The following is a 21,805-nucleotide window of genomic DNA, read 5'->3' as shown; positions in this document are numbered from 1 at the left end:
AGGTCCACCTTTATTTGCCTGTCATGTGCTGTTCTAAAAAGCCCTGCTGCTGCCTTGGGCTGGGGCTTTTTTTTCCTGCTCTGACGAAGGCAATTGCCTGCAGGTCGGAGGCACTCGCGCTGGCCTCTGGCAGTTGTCTTTAGCACTTTGACATGCTGCCAACAGTAGTGAATTTCACCCAGAGCTTTGGCCAGTAGCTGAGAATGTAGCACAAGGGACATGCTGATGATTTCAACCTTTCCCTGGAGAGACTTGGTCGGACGTCGTTTTCCGATCTAACGCCAGTTTCCGTCTTGTGCCTTGTTGGTCCATACAGTGCCTTGCAAAAGTATTCATACCCCTTGAACTTTTTCACATTTTTCCACCTTACAACCACGAACTTAAAAGTTTTTTTTATTGAGATTTTATGTGATAGACCAACACAGAGTAGCACATAATTGTGAAGTGAAACGAAAATGATAAATGGTCTTCAAAATTTTAAACAAATAAAAATCTGAAAAATGTGGTGTGCATTAGTATTTAGCCCCCTGTCCTCTGATACCTCTAAATACAATCCAGTGCAATCACTTGCCTTCAGAAGTCATCTAATGAGTTAATAGAGTCCTACTGTGTGTAATTTACTCTCAGCATAAATACACTTGTTCTGTGAAGGCCTCAGTGGTTTGTTAGAGAACACTGAAGAACAAACAGCATCATGAAGACCAAAGAACTCACCAGACAGGTCAGGGATAAAGTTCTGGAGAAGTTTAAAGCAGGGTTAGGTTATAAAAAAATATCCCAAGCTCTGAACATCTCAAGAAGCACTGTTCAATCCATCATTCAAAAATGGAAAAAGTGTGGCACAACTGCAAACCTACCAAGACATGGCCGTCCACCTAAACTGACAGAGCGAGCAAGGAGAGCACTGGTCAGAGAAGCAGCCAAGAGGCCCATGATCACTCTGGAGGAGCTGCAGAAATCCACAGCTCAGGTGGGAGAATCTGTGCACAGGACAACTATACGGTAAGTCGTACACTCCACAAATCTGGCCTTTTTGGAAGAGTGGCAAGAAGAAAGCCATTGTTGAAAGACAGGCATAAGAAGCCATGTAGGGGACACGGCAAACATGTGGAAGAAGGTGCTTTGGTCAGATGAGACCAAAGTTGAACTTTTTGGCCTAAATGCAAAGCGCTATGTGTGGCGGAAAACGAACACTGCTCATCACCCTGCACACACCATCCCCACTGTGAAACATGGTGGTGGCAGCATCATGCTATGGGGATGCTTTTCTTCAGCAGGGACAGGGAAGCTGGTCAGAGTTGATGGGAAGATGGATGGAGCTAAATACAGGGCAATCCTGGAAGAAAACCTGTTGGAGGCTGCAAAAGACTTGAGACTGGGAAGGAGATTCACCTTCCAGCAAGACAATGACCCTAAACATACAGCCAGAGCTACAACGGAATGGTTTAGATCAAAGAATATTCATGTGTTAGAATGGCCCAGTCAAAGTCCAGACCTAAATCCCATTGAGCATCTGTGGCAAGACTTGAAAATTGCTGTTCACAGACGCTCTCCATCCAATCTGGCTGAGCTTGAGCTATTTTGCAAAGAAGAATGGGCAAAAATTTCAGTGTCTAGATGTGCAAAGCTGGTAGAGACATACCACAAAAGACTTGCAGCTGTAATTGCAGCAAAAGGTGGGTCTACAAAGTATTGATGCGGGGGGACTGAATACTAATGCACATCACATTTTTCAGATTTTTATTTGTTTACAATTTTGAAGACCATTTATCATTTTCGTTTCACTTCACAATTATGTGCTACTCTGTGTTGGTCTATCACATAAAATCTCAATAAAAAACCTTTTAAGTTCGTGGTTGTAAGGTGGAAAAATGTGAAAAAGTTCAAGGGGTATGAATACTTTTGCAAGGCACCGTACCCAATAACTTGTACACAGCTCCTCAACCCTAGCTCTTACCTCTTTGAACAGTTGCTTCCTTGACCGGGACTCAGTCTTAGTGGGTTGTTGTAAAGCTTGGCCACATGCCACTGTCCCCACCAGAGCCCTCTGCCTTGGCTATGACTCAGCCTGGTCCACTGACGGAATACTGGCACGTTACATTCGTTTTGGTGTCGCGCTCAGTTGACACAGACACTGATTATATTCTCCTGCTGTGACAGACGATCTATAATAAACTCCTGGACCTCACAGCACATGTAAAGTAGAACCAGACTGAACGTTTTTCTTGGATGTCTTTTCATAAGAATCTGTCACTTCTATCTGATTTTCTATATAAAGGCCATCACAAGTTGTGTGCTTTGATGTGACACAGTGACTAATCTTAAAGGGATCCTCCAGTGGATTTACTCTTAAACTTACGGTATGTTAAGTAGCAGTATTCATTGATTTTCAACAGTCGAACAGTCATTTCCGGAGACCAAATAGTGTTCGAGGAGAAAAATGTATTTTTATTAAAATACCAGACGAGCCTCCTGCGGAAGTGACGTATGTGATGACATGGCTAAGTGGAAGCTTGGAGCAACTCTGCTCTTTATAGAAGGTTTTGTTAGTTTTACAAGTATTTTTTTCTAAGTTTTTAAATAAGTATGCCTCATTGCACAGCATATAAATGCCAAAATTATGCTAAAAAGAAGGACGAAACGATATCTTTTCATCGTTTACCTGGTCAGAATCGTCCGACTATTCACAAGAAATGGATTCATGCCATCAGAAGACCTCAAAGCAATCTGCCTGCGGTGCCCTACTTATGCTCGGAACACTTTTGAATTGTTCTGTTTCAGTGAATCGATGGAAATAAAAGCAAAATTAATGGGGGGGGGTTCCAGAATAAAAAGAAGGAAAAGACGACGCCGTGCCAACAATATTTGCCCGTCATTCGACTCCAAAAGTCTGTTGATGCAGTGTTGGGCGGCAACAGAGGCAACAACACCAGGAGGTTAGTTTCGACTTTGTTCTACCGTGGTTCTTTGTAGGGCGGCACGGTGGTGTAGTGGTTAGCACTGTCGCCTCACGGCAAGAAGGTCCGGGTTCGAGCCCCGGGGCCGGCGAGGGCCTTTCTGTGTGGAGTTTGCATGTTCTCCCCGTGTCCGCATGGGTTTCCTCCGGGTGCTCCGGTTTCCCCCACAGTCCAAAGACATGCAGGTTAGGTTAACTGGTGACTCTAAATTGACCGTAGGTGTGAATGTGAGTGTGAATGGTTGTCTGTGTCTATGTGTCAGCCCTGTGATGACCTGGTGACTTGTCCAGGGTGTACCCCGCCTTTCGCCCGTAGTCAGCTGGGATAGGCTCCGGCTCGCCTGCGACCCTGTAGGACAGGATAAAGCGGCTAGAGATAATGGATGGCTGGTTCTTTGTAGTATACAGGGACGGATCCAGCCCAAGAATCTGACAGATGCACATTTGCAGAAATATTTTCACTAATTTTACCAGATCGCTATGGATTTACACCGGGGCGTAGAGCATGCCAAGCCCTTTCTGAAGAGGCTTCATGTGGCTATAGTCCATGTAGCCAGCTAGTGGTAAAGTAAACAAATGCCCCATGACTGATGCCAAGTGGTGTGCATATGTTTCTGCACATGCATCGGTCTGGATCCATCCCTGGTATATTATCGGCGTCTTACCAGGTGAATTGTAGTCAGCATTCCGATGCGTTGTAGGCTCTTCAGTGTGTATTAGAAGAAAATACGTGTAACAAAGATTTAGAACAATCACCAACAGATCAAGAGCCGGAGCATTCGATCGAGCGTCAGGTACGGTCTACGATACTCCAGGTAAGAGAATTACTCAGAGCGTTTTGCATGAAACTCACTCATTTTGAAATTTCCCAAGTTTTATTTCATGGTGGTTTAATTTTCGTTTATGTGCTCGGAATGTGAATTGACCAGAAAGAGGAATATTGCTGTGCGAACAGATGAACCAGTCAGTGTTGAAATCCAGACAGAGACGGTCTTCTTCGAAGACAGGATTATCCAGTGTTCTTTGTTGGGAGCTGAAAGCATCTCATTAGCTGATTCAGTCGAACTAGCAAAACCACGATATAAAGAGCCGAGTTGCTCCAAGCTTCCACTACGCCACCTCATCGCATTCGTCACTCCCGCGGGAGGCCCATTTGGTGTTTTAATAAAAAGACATTTTTGTCGAACACTATTTGGTCTCTGAAAAAGAATGACTGACTGTTGAAATCAATGAATGCTTTTACTGAACATAAGTTTAAGAGTAAATCTGCTGGAGGATCCCTTTAATCTAATTAACCCTGTCCCAGAACCATAAAGAAATGGTTTAAAGAGAAATTACTAGTCAAGTCAAGTTTATTTGTACAGCGCTTTTAACAATAAACATTGTCGCAAAGCGGCTTTACAGAATTTGAACGACTTAAAACATGAGCTAATTTTGTCCCTAATCTATCCCCAATGAGCAAGCCTGTGGCGACGGCGGCAAGGAAAAACTCCCTCAGACGACATGAGGAAGAAACCTCGAGAGGAACCAGACTCAAAAGGGAACCCATCCTCATTTGGGCAACAACAGACAGCATGACTATAAAATTAACAGTTTTAACATGAGGACAGTTTCGTTGATGTTATAAACTCTTCATTGATGGAAACTTGAGTGCAAAACTGTTCATGATAACTGCAGTCCTAAAATTAGCAAGACAACTGTAGTCCTCAGCCATAAAAGCATTACTGTAAGAGTCCAGAGTGACCTCCAGGTATAACCCTCAGCTGTCCTCATGGGGCCGTCCTCCACAGGAGCGGTGCGATAAAACTCCGACCAGACACAGGGCACCAGGATGGATCAAGCAGGCCCGAGGTGCAGAAGAGGCCAGCATCTCAATCCCAGTACCAACATGTAACTCAGAAGGACAGATTGGGGGGGTAAGAAAACACAGGTATGCCCTAAAAATGACAAGTATTAAATCTGTGTGGTAGGCTCGCAGAGACGAGAGTCTTTACATCAGGCATAACACACAACAGTGGCATGCTAATATGGTAAAAAATATATCATGACCTGCTCTGGCTGGATGCTTGATTGGGTGATGGGAGCACACTCCTCAGCAATGATGAGATGCAGATGGGACCGTTAGGGCTGGCCAAGACAATTCAGTTACATTTCACCGGGTCTGGGACATGCGACAGAATGTCTGACGGCCGATTCCCTGCAGGCTACGATAGCCAGTCGAGGTCTCCACCCTCTCCACCAAAAGATTTCCTGTTGACTCCATGTAACTCAGAGGGACAGATTTGGGGTGGGGAAAGAAAACACAGGTTGTTAGGTATGCCCAATGTCACCTAAATAAGTAGGAGCAGTATACATATTGCACCGAGTACAAGCAGGGACTCCGGCAACTAACTATGACAGCATAACTAAAAGGGGAGAGCCAGAAGGTAACACAGGCATGAGGGAGCCCCGGGACATAAAGCAGCAGCCACTACACCGTCAACAAACTCGAGTGAGCAAGAGAGTGGGGACTGACAGCATCCATACATCCCAGTTTACCAAAACACTCTGTCTGAGGACCCTCCAGATCTACTCCTTTACCTCATAAACACCATAAACAAAAGGCTTGACTAAACAGATATGTTTTCAGCCTAGACTTAAACGCTGAGACTGTGTCTGATTCCCGAACATTACTTGGAAGGCTGTTCCATAACAGTGGGGCTTTGTAAGAAAAGGCTCTGCCCCCTGATGTAGCCTTCACTATACGAGGTACCAGCAGATAGCCTGCACCTTTAGCTACACGTCTTCAATTGTATTCAGTGATTTGAGGCTTACTAGAAATATGCCCCTTTTTTTTTTTGGAACAGCCTTCTGATGATACGAGGTCATGGGGCTGGTGTATTGTACTCTTGGATTGTTTGTGAATCAAATATGCTTTATCCGTTTCCTTTTTTTTTTTTTCCAGATCCTTTTATCATGGTTTTTGTTTTTCTCATTTGTTCCTTTGGTCTGCTGTTTTGAACTCACCAGTGTGGTCTAATCCCTTAATCATTTCCAGTTCTTCACAGCAAATTGGCACAATGTTGTACGTTAAAACAGCAAGTTTTAGATCATGAAAAGGCACAACAGGTGATGAAAGCAACAAATCTCAATTTATAGATCGATCAATTCTCTCTCTGTCTGTCTCTCTCTCTCTCTCTCTCTCTCTCTCTCTCTCAGGGCAGTCTGAAGAGCAGCCGCCATCAGATATCTCCTCAGGAGTTTCTCAGTGAACTGAAAAGTGGAGCGACTGATGAGAGGCTGTTTGCCTGCCTAGACTCCCTCAGAGTCTCTCTCACCAGCAATCCAGTCAGGTATATTGATATACACACACGCTCACGCACACCTGTCGTTCTATCCTTTTGCTTTGCTTTAGACCATGAACGTTATTCAGTGGTTTGTTTCAGAACACGCACATACAGGAACACACACACACATGCTACACTGCCCTTTCCACCTTTTCTGACCCCCATTCTTTGACATTTGGCTAATATTTAGCTCCTGTGCCGAATTCTATGGCGTGAGCTTACAGCAGCACTGCATGCTGTGAAAAATTAATATGTACTGCAGATGGGTGCGATGCTGGAGTTTCTCTCCCCTGCCTCATAATTGGTTGATGTCGATCATGTCAGGCTCTCCTGCTGTTTGCTCACATTGGTACCACAAACATGAACCAAGCTCCTCCATGAGGTTGGGTGATTATTACTGAAATAATTACAGCTTTGGTGATAATGAAAACTCCTTTTAAACAGAAACTTGTTTTGAAGGAGCGCACGGGGAGGTTTGGTCGCTTTGGGCTTCAGCGGAACAAAGAATGAATGCATTATTAAAAAAAACAAACAAGCAATCAAAACCCCCAAATGTTTATTAGTTGGTGTACATTTCTTATGGTCTTTTAATCACTGGTCTCATATTTCTGTTTCTGTTGATGGTTTTGTTCTCCAGGCTGCCTATGGCCTATTTAATATAATTCATTAAAACTATCCATTCAAGATTTTCAATTCATGAACAAATGATGAAATAAATACAAACCTGAAATATTTGCAGGCAGGAATGAATCAATTTTTTTTGTGCTTCTCATGATGTTGGGAGTCCTTTGTAATCTAAGGTATTTCAGCAACTTTGATCACAGAAATCCATTAGCCGCAGCAGTTATGTGCGCTGCATGTGTTTGTATAGATAAAATTACGACATTCATTTTAAGTTAATTTAGCGTGTCCAATTTTGACTGCCAGCGTTGGTCATCCTTTGACGAAGGTTGGGGGAGTCGAACTGCTTTCATTCTCTCTGCATCCATTATTGGAGTAATTCACGAAATGTCATTTGTATTAGCACTCCTTTTGGTGTTCGGGCACGTTCTGTTGGAGAGCGCAGCCGGCTGAGCGATCCACAATCAGCGAACAAGGCCAGCCTTTTGGAGATCAGCTATTACTCCTGGTCTGCGTTTGTTCCTCTGACAAGGTTAAAAAACTTCACTGAGCAGTTCAGCAATCCAATCTTGGTTTTAGCATGCACTGTCCGGCTTCTAGTGCCACTACAGCTACGCGAAGCTGGCGCTGCTCTTTTGATTAATCCACTTTATTTCTGTCCCGTCTGCTGATTAAAGTCCGCAGTGTCCTAGAGACAGAGTTCATTTAGTTCGCTTGCTTGTTATTCATCTCACAGCAATGATACCCAGCTCTAAATATTTCCACAGTTTACTCAGTTGCAGAAAATTTCCCTCAACATGAATGTGTTAAGCTGGGCTTTTTTATATATATATATATATATATATATATATATATATATATATATGCGCGCGCACACTAGCAGGTTGCCCGGGGTAATAATTTTTTTTCTTTGTATGTGATGTACAATATATTAAAAACTACCAATTCTAGTTTTATATTCTTTATTAGAGCAACACAAATATAAGTTATATACATTTCTCCTGGGAAAATATTTTCCCTTTGTAGATTTTACATTTCAGGTTCAGATAAAATATACTATAGATAGATAGATTAGAAAAAGGGTTTTAAGAGTAATACAATAGTCAGTGGGAAGGGTGAAGAGAAGATCTCGACCAAGAAATGAGATACAGATTTGTTGCTACATATTTCTTACTTCATCCAAACATCCACCACCCAGGGGCCCACCGGGAACCCCCTGGGGCCCAAATATGGAATTTCTGAGTTCTGCCAAATTGTGGCTATCTCCTGTACCTACATGCCAAGTTTAGTGAAGATCTGTTGAGTGTGTGTGTTGATAAATGTAACGTGAAAGGCATTGAGGGAGGGGGTGGGTGGATGTTGTGGCCCCCAGGGACCTCCCTGGGGCCCGTACATGAATTTTACTTATATCTGCAAAATTCCCGGTCATCCCTGGACTTACTTGCCAAATTTGGCGAAAATCCATCGAGAAACGGCAACGTGAGCTCAAGAAAAACAAACTTTGCCGCTTGGATATAAAATATAATTTTAAAAAACAAGCACGCACAAAATTCTGGAAAAAATTAAGGAGACCACGTCAATTTTTTAAAAAATCTTTACGTATGGCAGGCATTTCAGTCCAGTGTGTCTGTGCTCATCAGCACAGCGAAAGGGACCTAATCCTGGAATGGGGATATTCAACCACCACCACAGTGGGTGTGATTGGCTGGGTGTCCTTTTGCCCAGCTCCAGTTAGTGTGAGTGGTTCTGTCTTTGTGGTTACAGTCGTCGAGCTCAAACCCTGTCGACTTCTCAGCCACGCCAGCCACGGGCCAAAGAGCATCTGGCTCATACACTTTTCTGGCCACGAGCTTCAGCATCTTAAAGGTTACATTCTGAACAGCTGTGAGCTTTTCAGAGCAAAATAATATAATTTCCGGAATGGGGAAAAAAAATCATGAAATTTTGTAAAAGTTGAATAAACGTGAGAGTCATGTTTTCTGACAGCTTACATGGAGAGGCCACGTCAGTGAAATTCTCTTTTTCTGTCAAGGTTCTTGGCCACATTTTTTGGTGAATTGTACCAATCTCTCGTGAGTGTTCGAAGTCTGGTTTTTGAGACTACTGGAAATTGAGTTCTTGAATTCTGTCTAAAAAAAAAAATAATAATGTTCAAAATATGCAAAGTTATTTAGACATGGTGATTCTCTCTCTCTCTCTCTCTCTCTCTCTCTCTCTCTCTCTCTCACTCTCTCGTGTATGCGCACATGTATGATCTGTGTTCAAGGGAAGAGACAGACCAGATTTATCATTCATGCTATAGTGCAAAGTCATTTAATGCGAGTTCCTTTAAAAAAAAAAAATCACCTTTTCATTTTTAACATCCTTTTCACATTTGTATTAAAAGAAGCCAGCTGGCATTGGCATGTACTTGTAAATGCATGGAATGTTTCTTTACAAGGCCCTTCTATTCTGATGAAGCCTTCAACCTTAAGGCTGCTTGTGCAGTGTTGCACTAAGAAGAAAAAAGGCTGCCTTTTCTTCATTTACTTTTTTCTACACTGCCATAAAACTCAAGCGACATTTCAAATCCTGCAGTTTAAACAGACTGACACCTGCTGCCCTTCAAGCAGAAGTATGCATGTATTTATTTTTATTTTTTTATTTTTGCTGGCTGAACCTTTCCTGACTTGGTTCCACCTTGTGACACATGCATTATTAACTCTAATCTGTCCCAATTTAAACTTTTGACAGCAAGAATATAACACCTCATCAATGTCAAATCATGCATTTAACTGCCTGCTGGCCAAGGTGAGGATCATACCATCTGACGCTGAAATTTCTTCCTTCTGACTTGAAACGCATCATAATGTTTGTGGATTCGTAAAAGTTTTTTTTACTCGTGTGTGTTTTATTTTTATATATATTTATAACATGAATGAATATAAATTTCATGAAATCGAGTCGTACGTGAGCTGATGGCTGACGAGGCGCGTTGCGCCGAGTTGTCTATAAGCCGTGTACGATGAGATTGAGTGGAATAACTGTTTTATTCTTTCCACATTCACTGGATTTTGAGAAACGGAGCATTTTTATACCCTGCACCGAAGGAGGGGGGTGTATACTGGTTTATCTCCGTCTGTCCGAAACACCCTTTTTCTCAGCAACCACAAATCATGGCCACTTGGTACCAAACTTTAGCTTGGGGTTCTATACCGTTTTCAGGTCTGTCCCACATCGACTTCCCACATTTTACCCACATTCGCGAAACCTATAGGGTGGATTCTGACGCTATTTCAAGAAGTAAAATGCTATTTCGAAATGCCAGTTTAGCAGGATGCTGTTTGAAATCCCTGGGGAGAGACACTGCTCTTTATTTACTTGTTTCAGGGTTCATTATTTGTTGAAGTCAACATTCACAATAAGTGTCCTATTGCTTCGATTGATTGCATTCTGATATAAGCCAGAGCGGGGGGGGGATACGCATGTGAGCAGTAGCTCACAGTTGATCTTGTTATTTTTAGCAAATTCAGTAAATAAAAACTTTCTACAAAATCATTTCCGCTTAGAATGTAAACAAACCGGCGAAATGACGAGCAATTTGTGAAAAATGCGATAATTCTTGAAAAATAAAAAGGTACGTTCTTACCATCAAATACTTTCATTCCGTAATTTATTGCTTTTTTTAAAGTGTGTGTGTGTGTATGTATATGTGTGTGTGTGTGTGTATGTGTATATATATATATATCTATATATATCTATATATATCTTTCGATTACGTTCATTATGTCTTATATTAAATATAGTTACACGTGTGTGTGTGTGTGTGTGTGTGTGTGTGTGTGTATATATGTGTATATAAAAAATTTTATATATATAATTAATATTTATTTATTTTTTTTTTTTTTGGGGGGGGGTTGCTTTCGAGTAGAATTTTTATTTTGTCCTCTGTTGGTACAGTAACTCGTTCCACCATGATGATGATGTTCTTCAGGGCTTTTGGCACTGAACTTAAAGGTACATTACTGCCACCAACTGGGCTGGAGTGTGGAACAGGAGATACTTTGCAGGGGGGGGTACGACTATATTCTTTTCGCTGTTTGTTTCTTTTAAGTACTTGATATAGTGATTTTTTTTATTTATTTATTTATTTATTTTTGCAGTGCTGTTTTCATCAAATCCTGTGCTCTGATTGGCTGGCGAGCCCAGTTACGGACCTCTGGCGACTTGCTCGTTCACAACAAACATAGCAATTTTTGTTAACATTTATCTTTTTTATAAGATTTATCAGACTTTTATCAAAAATCTTATAAATTTTTGCCAGCATTTCTCAGGAGAATAGCATTAATTTTACAGCATGGATAGTGATAACGACAGTGTTCACAGTGAAAGCGAGTTTTACTACCCAGCCGAGCAAAAACATGGCTGAATCCTGAATGACTCCTATTTGTATAAATGGGACTACATAAGCGGCAAAATGTAGTTTTTTTTCCTGACATGGAAGTGCACTTGTATACCGAGGAGGAAGCAATTTGCATTACAGCTGTGAATGAGGATTCAAAATGGCGGCTCGGCTTGGTTTTCCCTTTCGGGCGCTCTCGTTTTCTGTTAGAATTTGGTAAAGAAAAAAATAAATATATTATTTACCAGCTTAAGGTCGGTCCGTATGGTGAAATACCGTGACCTCGGCCTTGAATACTGACCTCGGTCACGGTATTTCACGTTACGGACCGACCTTAAGCTGGTAAGTAACACGTATGTATCTGACTTGATGCGCTCTGCCATTTTGTTTTTCTCTACTCACGGTATGTGAGCTGATATCCTAGTAGTAGAGTAGCCAATCAGAGTGCGCGATTGCTCATATCCAGTGAATGTGGATAGAAGTTTATATTATGTATACGCTGTCTTGTAAGCAGGTAATGATGATTGTATTAAACATAACAGATTTCCTGTTATTTTTTCAGTGAGCCTGCTTGTCAGTGTCCAGCAAGGCTCAGCTGTCTCTTGTTTGACTTGTGCTGGAACGTCTTTCTCTATTTCTCTTTCCTGTGCACACACACCCACCCTTCGTCCTGTCTCTCTGTCCTTAGACAGAGGGCGTTTTGGCATTGGACCATGGCCAAGGTGCAGAAGAGCCATAATTTATTCCTATATTCCTCTTTTCCACTCAGGCAGAGTGTCTGGTTGGTGTAGTGAGTGATCTTTCCAATAGCTGCCCATGTTACCATGAGTGACATTGATTTCTCGCCCACACTCTGCCCCCCCACCTCCCCCCCCTCTTGTGCGTGCCCTTTTTTTTTTTTTTTTTTACAGCATCAGTTCAGAAGTTCATCCTCAGTCACAGAGCAGAATGCTAAATGGTTTTGAAAAGACACCTGTTTTGATTTGGCTGGCTTCATTGCGCTCCACTGGTCATGACTGGTTGAATATTGAATATGGATGGATGGATGGATGATGACCTTTTCTCCAATCTTTCACACCTTCTCCTAGATTGCAGCACCGTCTCCTCTTCGGGACGGCTTTTAAACGAGCGCAGACCTCTCACCGCTCGTGACAAAGAAACTATCAACGACGTCCCAGTGTCGAGTGCATGAATTGGAAGTTGAACCCATGGGATTCCATCTTGCTCAGGAGCATTACAGATGCTGATGCTTTCTTAAAGGTGACCAGCTCGAACGGCAGAGATTCCTGCCGTAATGCAGGCTGCCATCTGAGGTATTAGAGGTGTAATTGCCGCACAGCTTCTTGTTCGATCTTCACAGACGATGGTTGATCATTTTCACAGTACTGCAATTAAAATTCCAGCCACTTACCACCATATCGCTTAATTAACAAGGAGGTTCTCGGTTGATTTATCGCAGTCAGAACGCGATGCAGAAAGATCCGTACAAAAGAAATGACACCGTCTCGTGGCATTGTCGAGAAACTCTCTCCTTGAGCAGCTCCGAACAAGAAAACCATTAACATGTGCAGAAGTCCAGAACAAGGCAGCCATTCTCACTTTCTTTGTTTTTCTGTCTTTCTCTTTTCTTTCTACAGCACTTCCTCCATTTTTTCCCCCCCTCCTTTCCTCTTGCTGTCTCACGCTGTGCATCCTTCCTCATTTCCCCCTTTTACCTTGGTATCAGATGCGCTCTGTCCTGCCGAGTATGACGGAATGCAAAGTGGGTAATTTTCCCAGGGCTCCAGTAAAGCCTGCTGTCCTCCTGACAAAGAAAAGACCTGTCTGCGTCAATGTGGGGGTTATTTTTGTTTGTTTTTATTTATTTATTTATTTATTTAGTGGTCCTCCCTTCTCATCTACTTTCTCGAACACTACTCCAGCTTATTAAAGGCCTGTTCGTGACAGAATGGGTGACTTTCTAAAGTGTTTAACGTGTTGGCTATAAATAGGCTTTTATGGCACCTTTGTATTTAGCATACCAGTGTTTAAGTGTTGTGTGAGACAGCAGTGTGACAAGATTCTCAGTATTTCTCGCACCTCACCGCTCTTGAACACGAGCCACAGGATCTGCATGTTTTTGTGGGCCTCTTTGCTATTTTATTGTTTATCAGGAGCAGATCAAACTTGGTAGAAGGTGAGTGATGATTGCAGCGAAATCTCACACAAATAACGTGCTGTAACGAGTTTTTTCAATTTTTATTTAATTTATTATTATTACTATTTTTTTAGTTTTTCACACATGGCCTGGATCGATTCTGGACTTGTCTGGGATTAGAGAACTGATTTGTTTTTATTCACGAATTTATATTCAGTAACCGCTTTATCCCAGTTAATTTTGATATTGATTCCCCCCCATTGTGATTTTCAATTTTAAAATATCGTTATCATGTACAGTAATAACCTATAAGAGACTGGAAAATAGCCTCAACGGGGCTGGAGCTCATACCCGTCACTGCTGTTGCGTGCGAGTTTGAAATCCAATCAATCCTGTAGGAGGAGTAGCGGTTTTCGTGAAATTGCGTACGACCCCTGCGTAACCGCGTCCATGGCAGGTGGCGCCACCTGGTGAACGATTTTTATTGGGATGTGTCTTTAGAGTCTTCTGAGTGAGTTTCAGTGAAAACGTCCCAGCAGTTTACGAAGAGTAGCGTTTTTAATGTGACGAGACGCCCGTAAAGTCGTAAATGCAACAGGTGGCGCCACCATCTCGACAGCTTTGACGCACGCCCACCTGAGGACCATTTTGTATTTGAGTTTGATCGAAATCCCATCAATCTTGTCGGAGGAGTAGCGATTTTTGGAAATTGTGGCCAGGCCGGATGAGATGAAAAATGAGCATTTCCACCATTTATGATTTCAGGAGAGTACAGGAGTGTCGGCCAATATTAATGTAACATGATAAATGTTACTGTTGAATGAGAGATTTTTCTTCTCGCACCATTTCTGATTTCCGTCTCCAAACGCTAGTCAAGGGAGCCTCTGCTCGCAAAGATCTCCTGTACTAGAGTGTGATATTTTTTTTTTTTTTTGGGGGGGGGATCGATCCAAACAGGGTTGAGGTCAAATCTCTACAGGAGTATTTATTTATTTTCACCTCTTCAATATCCGTCTTCCTGTTTTGGAGTATATTTAAGGGTATCTGAGGCAGACGAGTTAGTAAGCCAGGCAGATGCATCCCTCCTGACACCACTGGTGTCGAGTCCTACTTATTTTGTCCCTAACTCTAATCCTGCACCCTTTTCTGAGAGGATCGATCTGCTCTTTAGAAGCTCCAGTTCTGTGAGCTGCTGTGGAGCAGATGATGTTACTTCAGTGGTGCTGTTGTGGCATGGCCTGTCACTCTTGAGTAGTGCTTACTGTCCCTGCTGGTTTTCCTCAGGGAGCAGCTGCCCATCTTCTGCCCCCAGGGGGTCCAAGCCTGCATCCACATGCTGCCTTTCACACCCCATCGAACTCGTGTGCGCTCACACTCCTTTTTTTTTTTTTTTTTTTTTTTAAATTTATTTCTCTTTCCCACACTCTCCTGGTGCCTGAAGAAATTCAACAAAAAGGGAGAACAAGTGCATTAAAATGAAATGAAAAAAACTTTTTATGCACAGTACCAGTCAAAAGTTTGTACACCCCTACTCGTTCAGAGGTTTTTCTCCATTTTGACTGTTTTCTACAGTACTGAAGACATCAAAACTATCAACTAACGTATGGAATCATGCGGTAAACATAATCTTTCATGTTTTAGATTCTTCAAAGTATCCACTGTTTACCTTGACGCTTTACACACTATTGGCATTATCTTAACCAGCTTCATGAGGTAGTCCCCTGGAATGCTTTTCAGTTAACGGCTGTGTCTCGTCAAAAGTTAATTAGTGCAGTTTCTTGCCTCCTTAATGCGTTAATAGTAAATAATACAGTTAATAGCCCTATTCCACACCATAGCTGTAGTAATCCATACGTCAAGAACTGCTCAATTAAGAGGAACGGCATTCATCATTACTTTAAGACATGAAGCGTCTTTTAATTAATAAAAATAAAGAAAACTCACTGAATTCAAAAGGGTGTCCAAACTTTTGACTGACACTGTGCATATGTCAGTCCATTGCTCTGCATTATGAAATTGGTTTTTGTTTTTACAGCTTCCATCAGCTGAAATTGACGTTAATACTGATGCGTACAGAAGACTCATTTGTGTTATTTAACATGAATATTCAGCATGTTTGCTGACAATAACAGTCTTGGTGACTGCTGATAAAACAGCACATCGTAAATAATGACGTTAAAGACTACAGTATGGCCGAATTCTCCAGTCAAAGGGCATGCATTTAATTTCCTATAACAGCAGCTCTGACTGTGTGGTTCCAGCTGTAACGTAAATTATATTGATAGTACATTATCGTTCCCTTAGTAACAGCATGGACTTGCATGGCAGACAGTCAATATAAAATATAGCTAATAATGTGTGTTTTTTTTCAAGTGTTAACTAAGAGAAATGTATACTGGGAGGCATTTTTAACATTTATAGAAGTAATCTCGAGTGTCCGCGCTTTGTAAGAGTGAGTTTCCCGACACGGGAGAGTCTTCAGGACAGGGGAATTGGTGCTTTCATCACATGATGGTGTCTTTTTGGTCTCAAGTCTGGGGGGGGGGGGGGGGGGAGAGAGAGAGAGAGACTGGTGAAAGAGGTGATGTTTATAACTGCTATGATACTGTAACTAATGACAGAAACTAACTTGTTTCCAGGACGTTCTATAACATTTAATTTTACTCTAAACCATTGAAAAGCTCATCATGTCATTCATTAATAATGATTGCTGTAATATAAGTGGAACAATACACTACAAGACCGTGAGTTGGCCTAGTGGTTAGCGTGTCCGCGTCTCAACTGGGAAATCGCAAGTTCTACTCGCAGTCGGATCATACCAAAGACCATCATAAAAATGGTACCTACTGCCATCTGGCAAGGCACGCTGCAATACAGGTGCGAGTAGGGAAATCAAACTCTGGCAGTTACCAGAGGACCAGCCCAACCCCACCCCCCACACTGTAACCCTAGCTGTATAGAGGATGTGCAGTCACGTGACCCATCCGTGTTTACTCCACCATATTGGACGGCTTCAGGATTGTTTACCTTGCGCGAGCGTAATGGATCCAAGGAGTAATCCCCAAGAAAATTCGGAAAATACCCCATCTACATCGTGCAATAACTTGTCTAAGTTTGTTCAGCATCTTGAAGGTGACATGAGGCAGCGTTACGTGGAAAAGTGTTCCAGGTTGGGGATTGCAGATCCATACAACTTGCCGCAATCCTTGTTCAGGGAAATTCGGAGCTGCGGTGCCGGCGATTTGCCCGATCTGGCCTACCACGACATTTACAATTTTGTTAATCGTGAATCGTGTTACACTGGCAAAGCCCTCAAAGCTTACAAGAGCCTGGAAGCTTATAAATATTTTGTTGCCGGATGGGTATCCCAACTATACCTATGGAAGGTTCCGAAGAAGAATGTCTACTTGATAACCTCACGGGTAAGTGGCATTAAGACCCTTGTATTAACTTGTAAAATACTATGGATTGGCCTTTCAAAGGCATATATGAGCCAAAAAGATAAAACATTGTCATAGACTAGGCCAGGGTAGTAGGGCTAGGCATAGCCATTTTAAACGTTAGAGATCAAGCGGACTAACGGCCACAAACACTGTTCTGTCTAGTTTCTAAGTATGCAGTTATCATTCAATCCGAAAATCAACTTAACAGATGTACTAGGAGTATTGAATTAGAAGATTACACCAACCTGATATGAAGTGTTCACTACAAATTCAGCTGGTAGAACTGGGGTACCAGTTTTCTCTTCGCACAGCGGACACCCGTTTTGCGCGTCTCTCCTCGTCTGCAGGGAATCTATAAAATGACACACGCCCTCCTTTTGGCCCTGTCTATTGGTACAACCAAATGCTGAACAAGATATAACCATTCTCAAAAGATCTACTCCCACACACTTGATAATTAGAACGGGTTCGTCTAAGTTCTATGCACGGCCATGCCGTCCAAGATGGCAGATAAACAAATATCATGTGACCTCGTGACGTCACGTGCACGCTCTCTATAGGCGAGAGGCCAAGGGCTATGGAAACAGAGATCGGCGCTGCACCCGTACGCCTCAAAGAGCTGGTTAGTACTGGGACAAGAGACTGCCTGGAAAGACCAGATTCTGGCGTGGAAGGGATTTTGAATACACTACAGATCGTGCTGTGATACGAAAGTGATGTGCATCCATCTCCTTGGTGATGATTACCACCGACACCCTTGGTTTTTATCTGTTGTGGTTGCGTAGATGGCTGATGAGGCCTGTCTTCGCATGAAACAGTTTCCCAGAAGTTGGGCAAGTGTGAGGAGTTACTGTGGGGATGAGAGTACCGGCTGCACGCTCCTTACGTAGGCGTCACTTTTCCTCTGCATCAGCTTTGCGTTTCTCTTCGCTGTGAGCAGCTCCCAGACTAATTAGTCTGCTGTACGAAAATAATCTACGAGGGATGGATTATTTTTCTAATAGTATTTCTTACTCATTATACTCCCCACCCCACCCTTTGTCTCTTGTTTACTTTTAATTTCACTTCAGTTTTATTTGTTTCGCACATTTAACAGACAGTGTGACAAATCCAGGTATTGATTGAAGCTACATCATTGTTTGTGAACACCAGATAATCACACGCCTGTGTCCGTGTTGAACATCCCATTCCAGATTTAATTCCCCTTTCCTCTTCCGCAAAGGCTTTCCATTAGATTAGATGTGGGGGACTTGTGTTCACGCAGCTACAAGAGCATTAGTGAGATCACGCACTGATGTCAGGCGAGGAGGTCTGGGGTGCAGTCGGTGTTCCAGTTCATCCCAAAGGTGTTCAGCGGGGTCGAGGTCAGGGCTCTGTGCTGAGTTCTTCCAGTCTAACCTTGGAAAACCATGTCTTCATGGAGTTCGCTTTGTGCACAGGGGCGTTGCCATGCTGGAACAGGTTTGGGCCTCTTAGTTCCAGTGTAGTGTATGCTACAGCATACAAAGACGTTCCAGACAGTCATGTGCTTCCAAGTTTGGAGAAGAACCACATGCAAGTGTGATGGTCAGGTGTCCACATACTTTTGACCACATAGTGTTTTAAGGGTTTCTGTTTGAGAGTCCGCCATGCGCATTCTGGCTGCCGCTTCTCACCAGAGCTTTTAATTTTAATTTCTCTTTTGTGTTTGATGTTTTTTGTTTGAGTGTTTTGTCCGCCGGTTGTGGTGTAGCGCCGGACCCAGTTTTGGGTGTCTGTTCCCTCCAGGCCTTGGTGTGCCGTGGGTGATGGCTGTGCTCCTCACTATGGACTACAGTGAGCTCATTGCTCTTTTAACATCTGGGTTGTCCAGCGCTCTGTGTGGCAGTGTTTCTCTGCTCGCTTTGTGGATCCATGGGGCGGTGGTGCCCGGCGGTGGTGCGGCGGCTGTTCAGGCGGTGTGGGACTTGTTTTCATGCTCCTTTTGGTGGGACTGTGGCTGCTACACCATTGGAATGACATCCTGACCTTTATTTGGTGGAAAGTGACCTTGGGTATGAGAAAGGCGCTATATAAATTTAACATTTATTATTCATCTCATCTCATTATCTCTAGCCGCTTTATCCCGTCCTACAGGGTCGCAGGCGAGCTGGAGCCTATCCCAGCTGACTATGGGCGAAAGGCGGGGTACACCCTGGACAAGTCGCCAGGTCATCACAGGGCTGACACATAGACACAGACAACCATTCACACTCATATTCACACCTACGCTCAATTTAGAGTCACCAGTTAACCTAACCTGCATGTCTTTGGACTGTGGGGGAAACCGGAGCACCCGGAGGAAACCCACGCGGACACAGGGAGAACATGCAAACTCCACACAGAAAGGCCTCGCCAGCCACGGGGCTCGAACCCGGACCTTCTTGCTGTGAGGCGACAGCGCTAACCACTACACCACCGTGCCGCCCTCACATTTTTTATTATGATTATTATTATTATTAGGCCACACCAATTTAATTAGTTGATTCTCAGATTTTTTTCAGGAAAAATATGAAGCGAAATAAAAAAAAAAAAAAAATGCTCTGATGGTAAAATTAGTGGTGGAAATGGAGGGCTTTCATAATAGAGAAACAAAACAAAGACAATCCATTATTGTTACACATTTCATATGGCTCTTTTAATAGCTTATCTTATTTCCACCCATATGCATGAAGGGCTCGCTCTGGCTGCACGTCTTTTATCAGGCAAACCAGTAAACAGAGGCTAAATAAACGATTGAATTAGTCAGTTGAACATCTACAATGCACAGAAAAAAAGATTTGACCAGGAGTAGGCTACTTCTGATGGCTAAATACTTTGAATGATTTTTTTTTTGTTTGCCCCTCACGTCAATCAATGAAATATATAAATCAAACCCACCTCCACAGAGTTGTAGTCCAAGTTGGCACATCGCAGGGTAACAAGCTCACGGCACCTTGAGTACAACTGTGCAAAGTTTTCCCCCTCTTGAATTTCGACACACCTGTCAAAGATTTTATGCTTCTGTTCGCCGAATATCCTAACAGTCACAAACAGGCTTTGCAGGATTCCCCTCCACAGCCATGTTTCTTCCACAAGTCTTTATCGAAAGTGAAAGGGGCGATTTGATTGGTTTTCGACATCACGTGACCTCAACCTGCAGTCAATTTTGATTTTTTTTTTTTTTTCATTTTGCATTTTCTTCAAGCGGCGATTCTGAGAACCAACTAATCGAATTGGTGTGGCTTTATTAAGAGCGTTAAGAATATCCATGAGCGATACCAGCCTCAAACGGGAACTCCTCGTCCTCTGGTGCCCCTTTTCCACCAAAGCAGTTCCAGGGCTGGTTCGGGGCCAGTGCTTAGTTTGGAACCGGGTTTTCTGTTTCCACTGACAAAGAACTGGCTCTGGGCCAGAAAAAATGGTTCCAGGCTAGCACCAACTCTCTGCTGGGCCAGAGGAAAGAACCGCTTACGTCAGCGGGGGGGCGGAGTTGTTAAGACCAACAACAAGACCGCGAAAGATCGCCATTTTTAAGCGACGAGAAGCAGCAGCTGTACAAATACGAGGTCATTTATTATTATTATTGTTGCTGCTGCTGCTTCTGTTTTTTTTTTTTTTTTTGCTTCGATATTCGCGCCAAGGTTTATGCAAACGTAGCGACGTAACTGACGTATACAGCGACGTAATGACTTGGCTTCCCTTAGCACCCTGAGCTATGGAAAAGCAAACTGGTTCTCAGCTGGCTTGCAAGTTGAACGAGTTGTGAACCAGCACTGGCCCCGAACCAGCCCTGGAACTGATTTGGTGGAAAAGGGGTATGGGTGACGCAGAATAATCATTATGCCTCCACAGCTGTCCAGTCGAAGGTCAAACAATGCGGAGTGTTTTCAGCAGATGTTCAGTATGATTAACGTACAAGTTTATAGCATCCAGGTGAGATTGCCTACTGACTGTTTTAGGGAGATGTACTGGTGCGAGACCAACACAGCAGCAGAAACCGAGTTCTAAGTACAGAAGCTCCAAGCAGGAGTAGAGCACAAGTGTCTGAGCTCATGTCTTTCCAATTCATTTACTACTTTCAACCCAAAATCCACGTGAGGGAGAGAATGGGTCACTTGGACCTTTTAGATTTGTGCTTATGGTGTACTGAGATAAAGGGTCTCACCCTCTCTGTGAAACTTGAGCACACCAGCCCTGCCTCACCACATGGGCCAAGACATCAGTGCGCAAAGCATAATTGTATTACACGGTTGTGATAAATGGCACTGACAAACAGGTGGAAATTGTTTTTTTGATATTATATGAAACCTGACCTTCAGGTTTAAGGCTTCAGATTTGTTATTTTGTCAGAACATAATAGCATGTGTTGGGACAAACTCAATATGCTATGCAGGGAGAGTCGAAGCTCTGACTTTGTGACACTGCAGGAATACAAAGCGTGGGTCTGTTTCTCCAGTTCCTTCCACCACCTTTCCGATTCATTATCTATGACAAGGGCTTTATTCAACCCTCCTCCTCCTCCTCTTCCCAATTTCCAGACATTTCCGCTGAGGCCTGAAGGTGAGACAGATATCTGATATCAGAGGTGACTTTGTTGTTCGCGTTTGTTTGTTTGATTCAGATGAACAAACAATATTAGATCATTAGATGGCCCAATCAGTGGTGCTTCTAACATTAATTGGTTTCCTATCAGATTAGTACGAGCCCGTCAGTTTTAAGTGCAGCTGTTGGCAAGCCGTCAGAGCCAGGTCTGCAATTACGGCGATGGAGCTCATTGACATAGACAAGAGTACTTGAGTTAAGAGGAGAGGAAGAAAGAAAGACCAGTGAGAAATAGATGGACTTGGGATACTTCAGCGACAAAATGACATACTTAAAAACCTCAGGAAAGAACAAAGACAAAGAGGAGTGGTAATGTTGAGAGTTTGGGCCTTGGAGAGT

At 43.0% G+C, this 21,805-nt stretch overlaps 1 protein-coding gene across 2 annotated transcripts in view; it reads left to right on the top strand.

Moving 5' to 3' along the window:
- diaph3 (diaphanous-related formin 3) overlaps positions 1–21,805 on the top strand; it is an 814,225-nt gene that overhangs the window by 191,261 nt on the left and 601,159 nt on the right. For both annotated transcript variants that reach the window (XM_060941746.1, XM_060941747.1), the window contains one exon: positions 6,155–6,288. In XM_060941746.1, the coding sequence (XP_060797729.1) occupies positions 6,155–6,288 (134 nt within the window). The remainder of the gene's footprint in view (positions 1–6,154; positions 6,289–21,805) is intronic.

The sequence above is a fragment of the Neoarius graeffei genome, chromosome 15 (genome assembly GCF_027579695.1).
Source record: "Neoarius graeffei isolate fNeoGra1 chromosome 15, fNeoGra1.pri, whole genome shotgun sequence".
NCBI lineage: Eukaryota > Metazoa > Chordata > Actinopteri > Siluriformes > Ariidae > Neoarius > Neoarius graeffei.
Note: the sequence above shows the minus strand (reverse complement) of the source record. Positions and strands in the feature narration are given on the sequence as shown.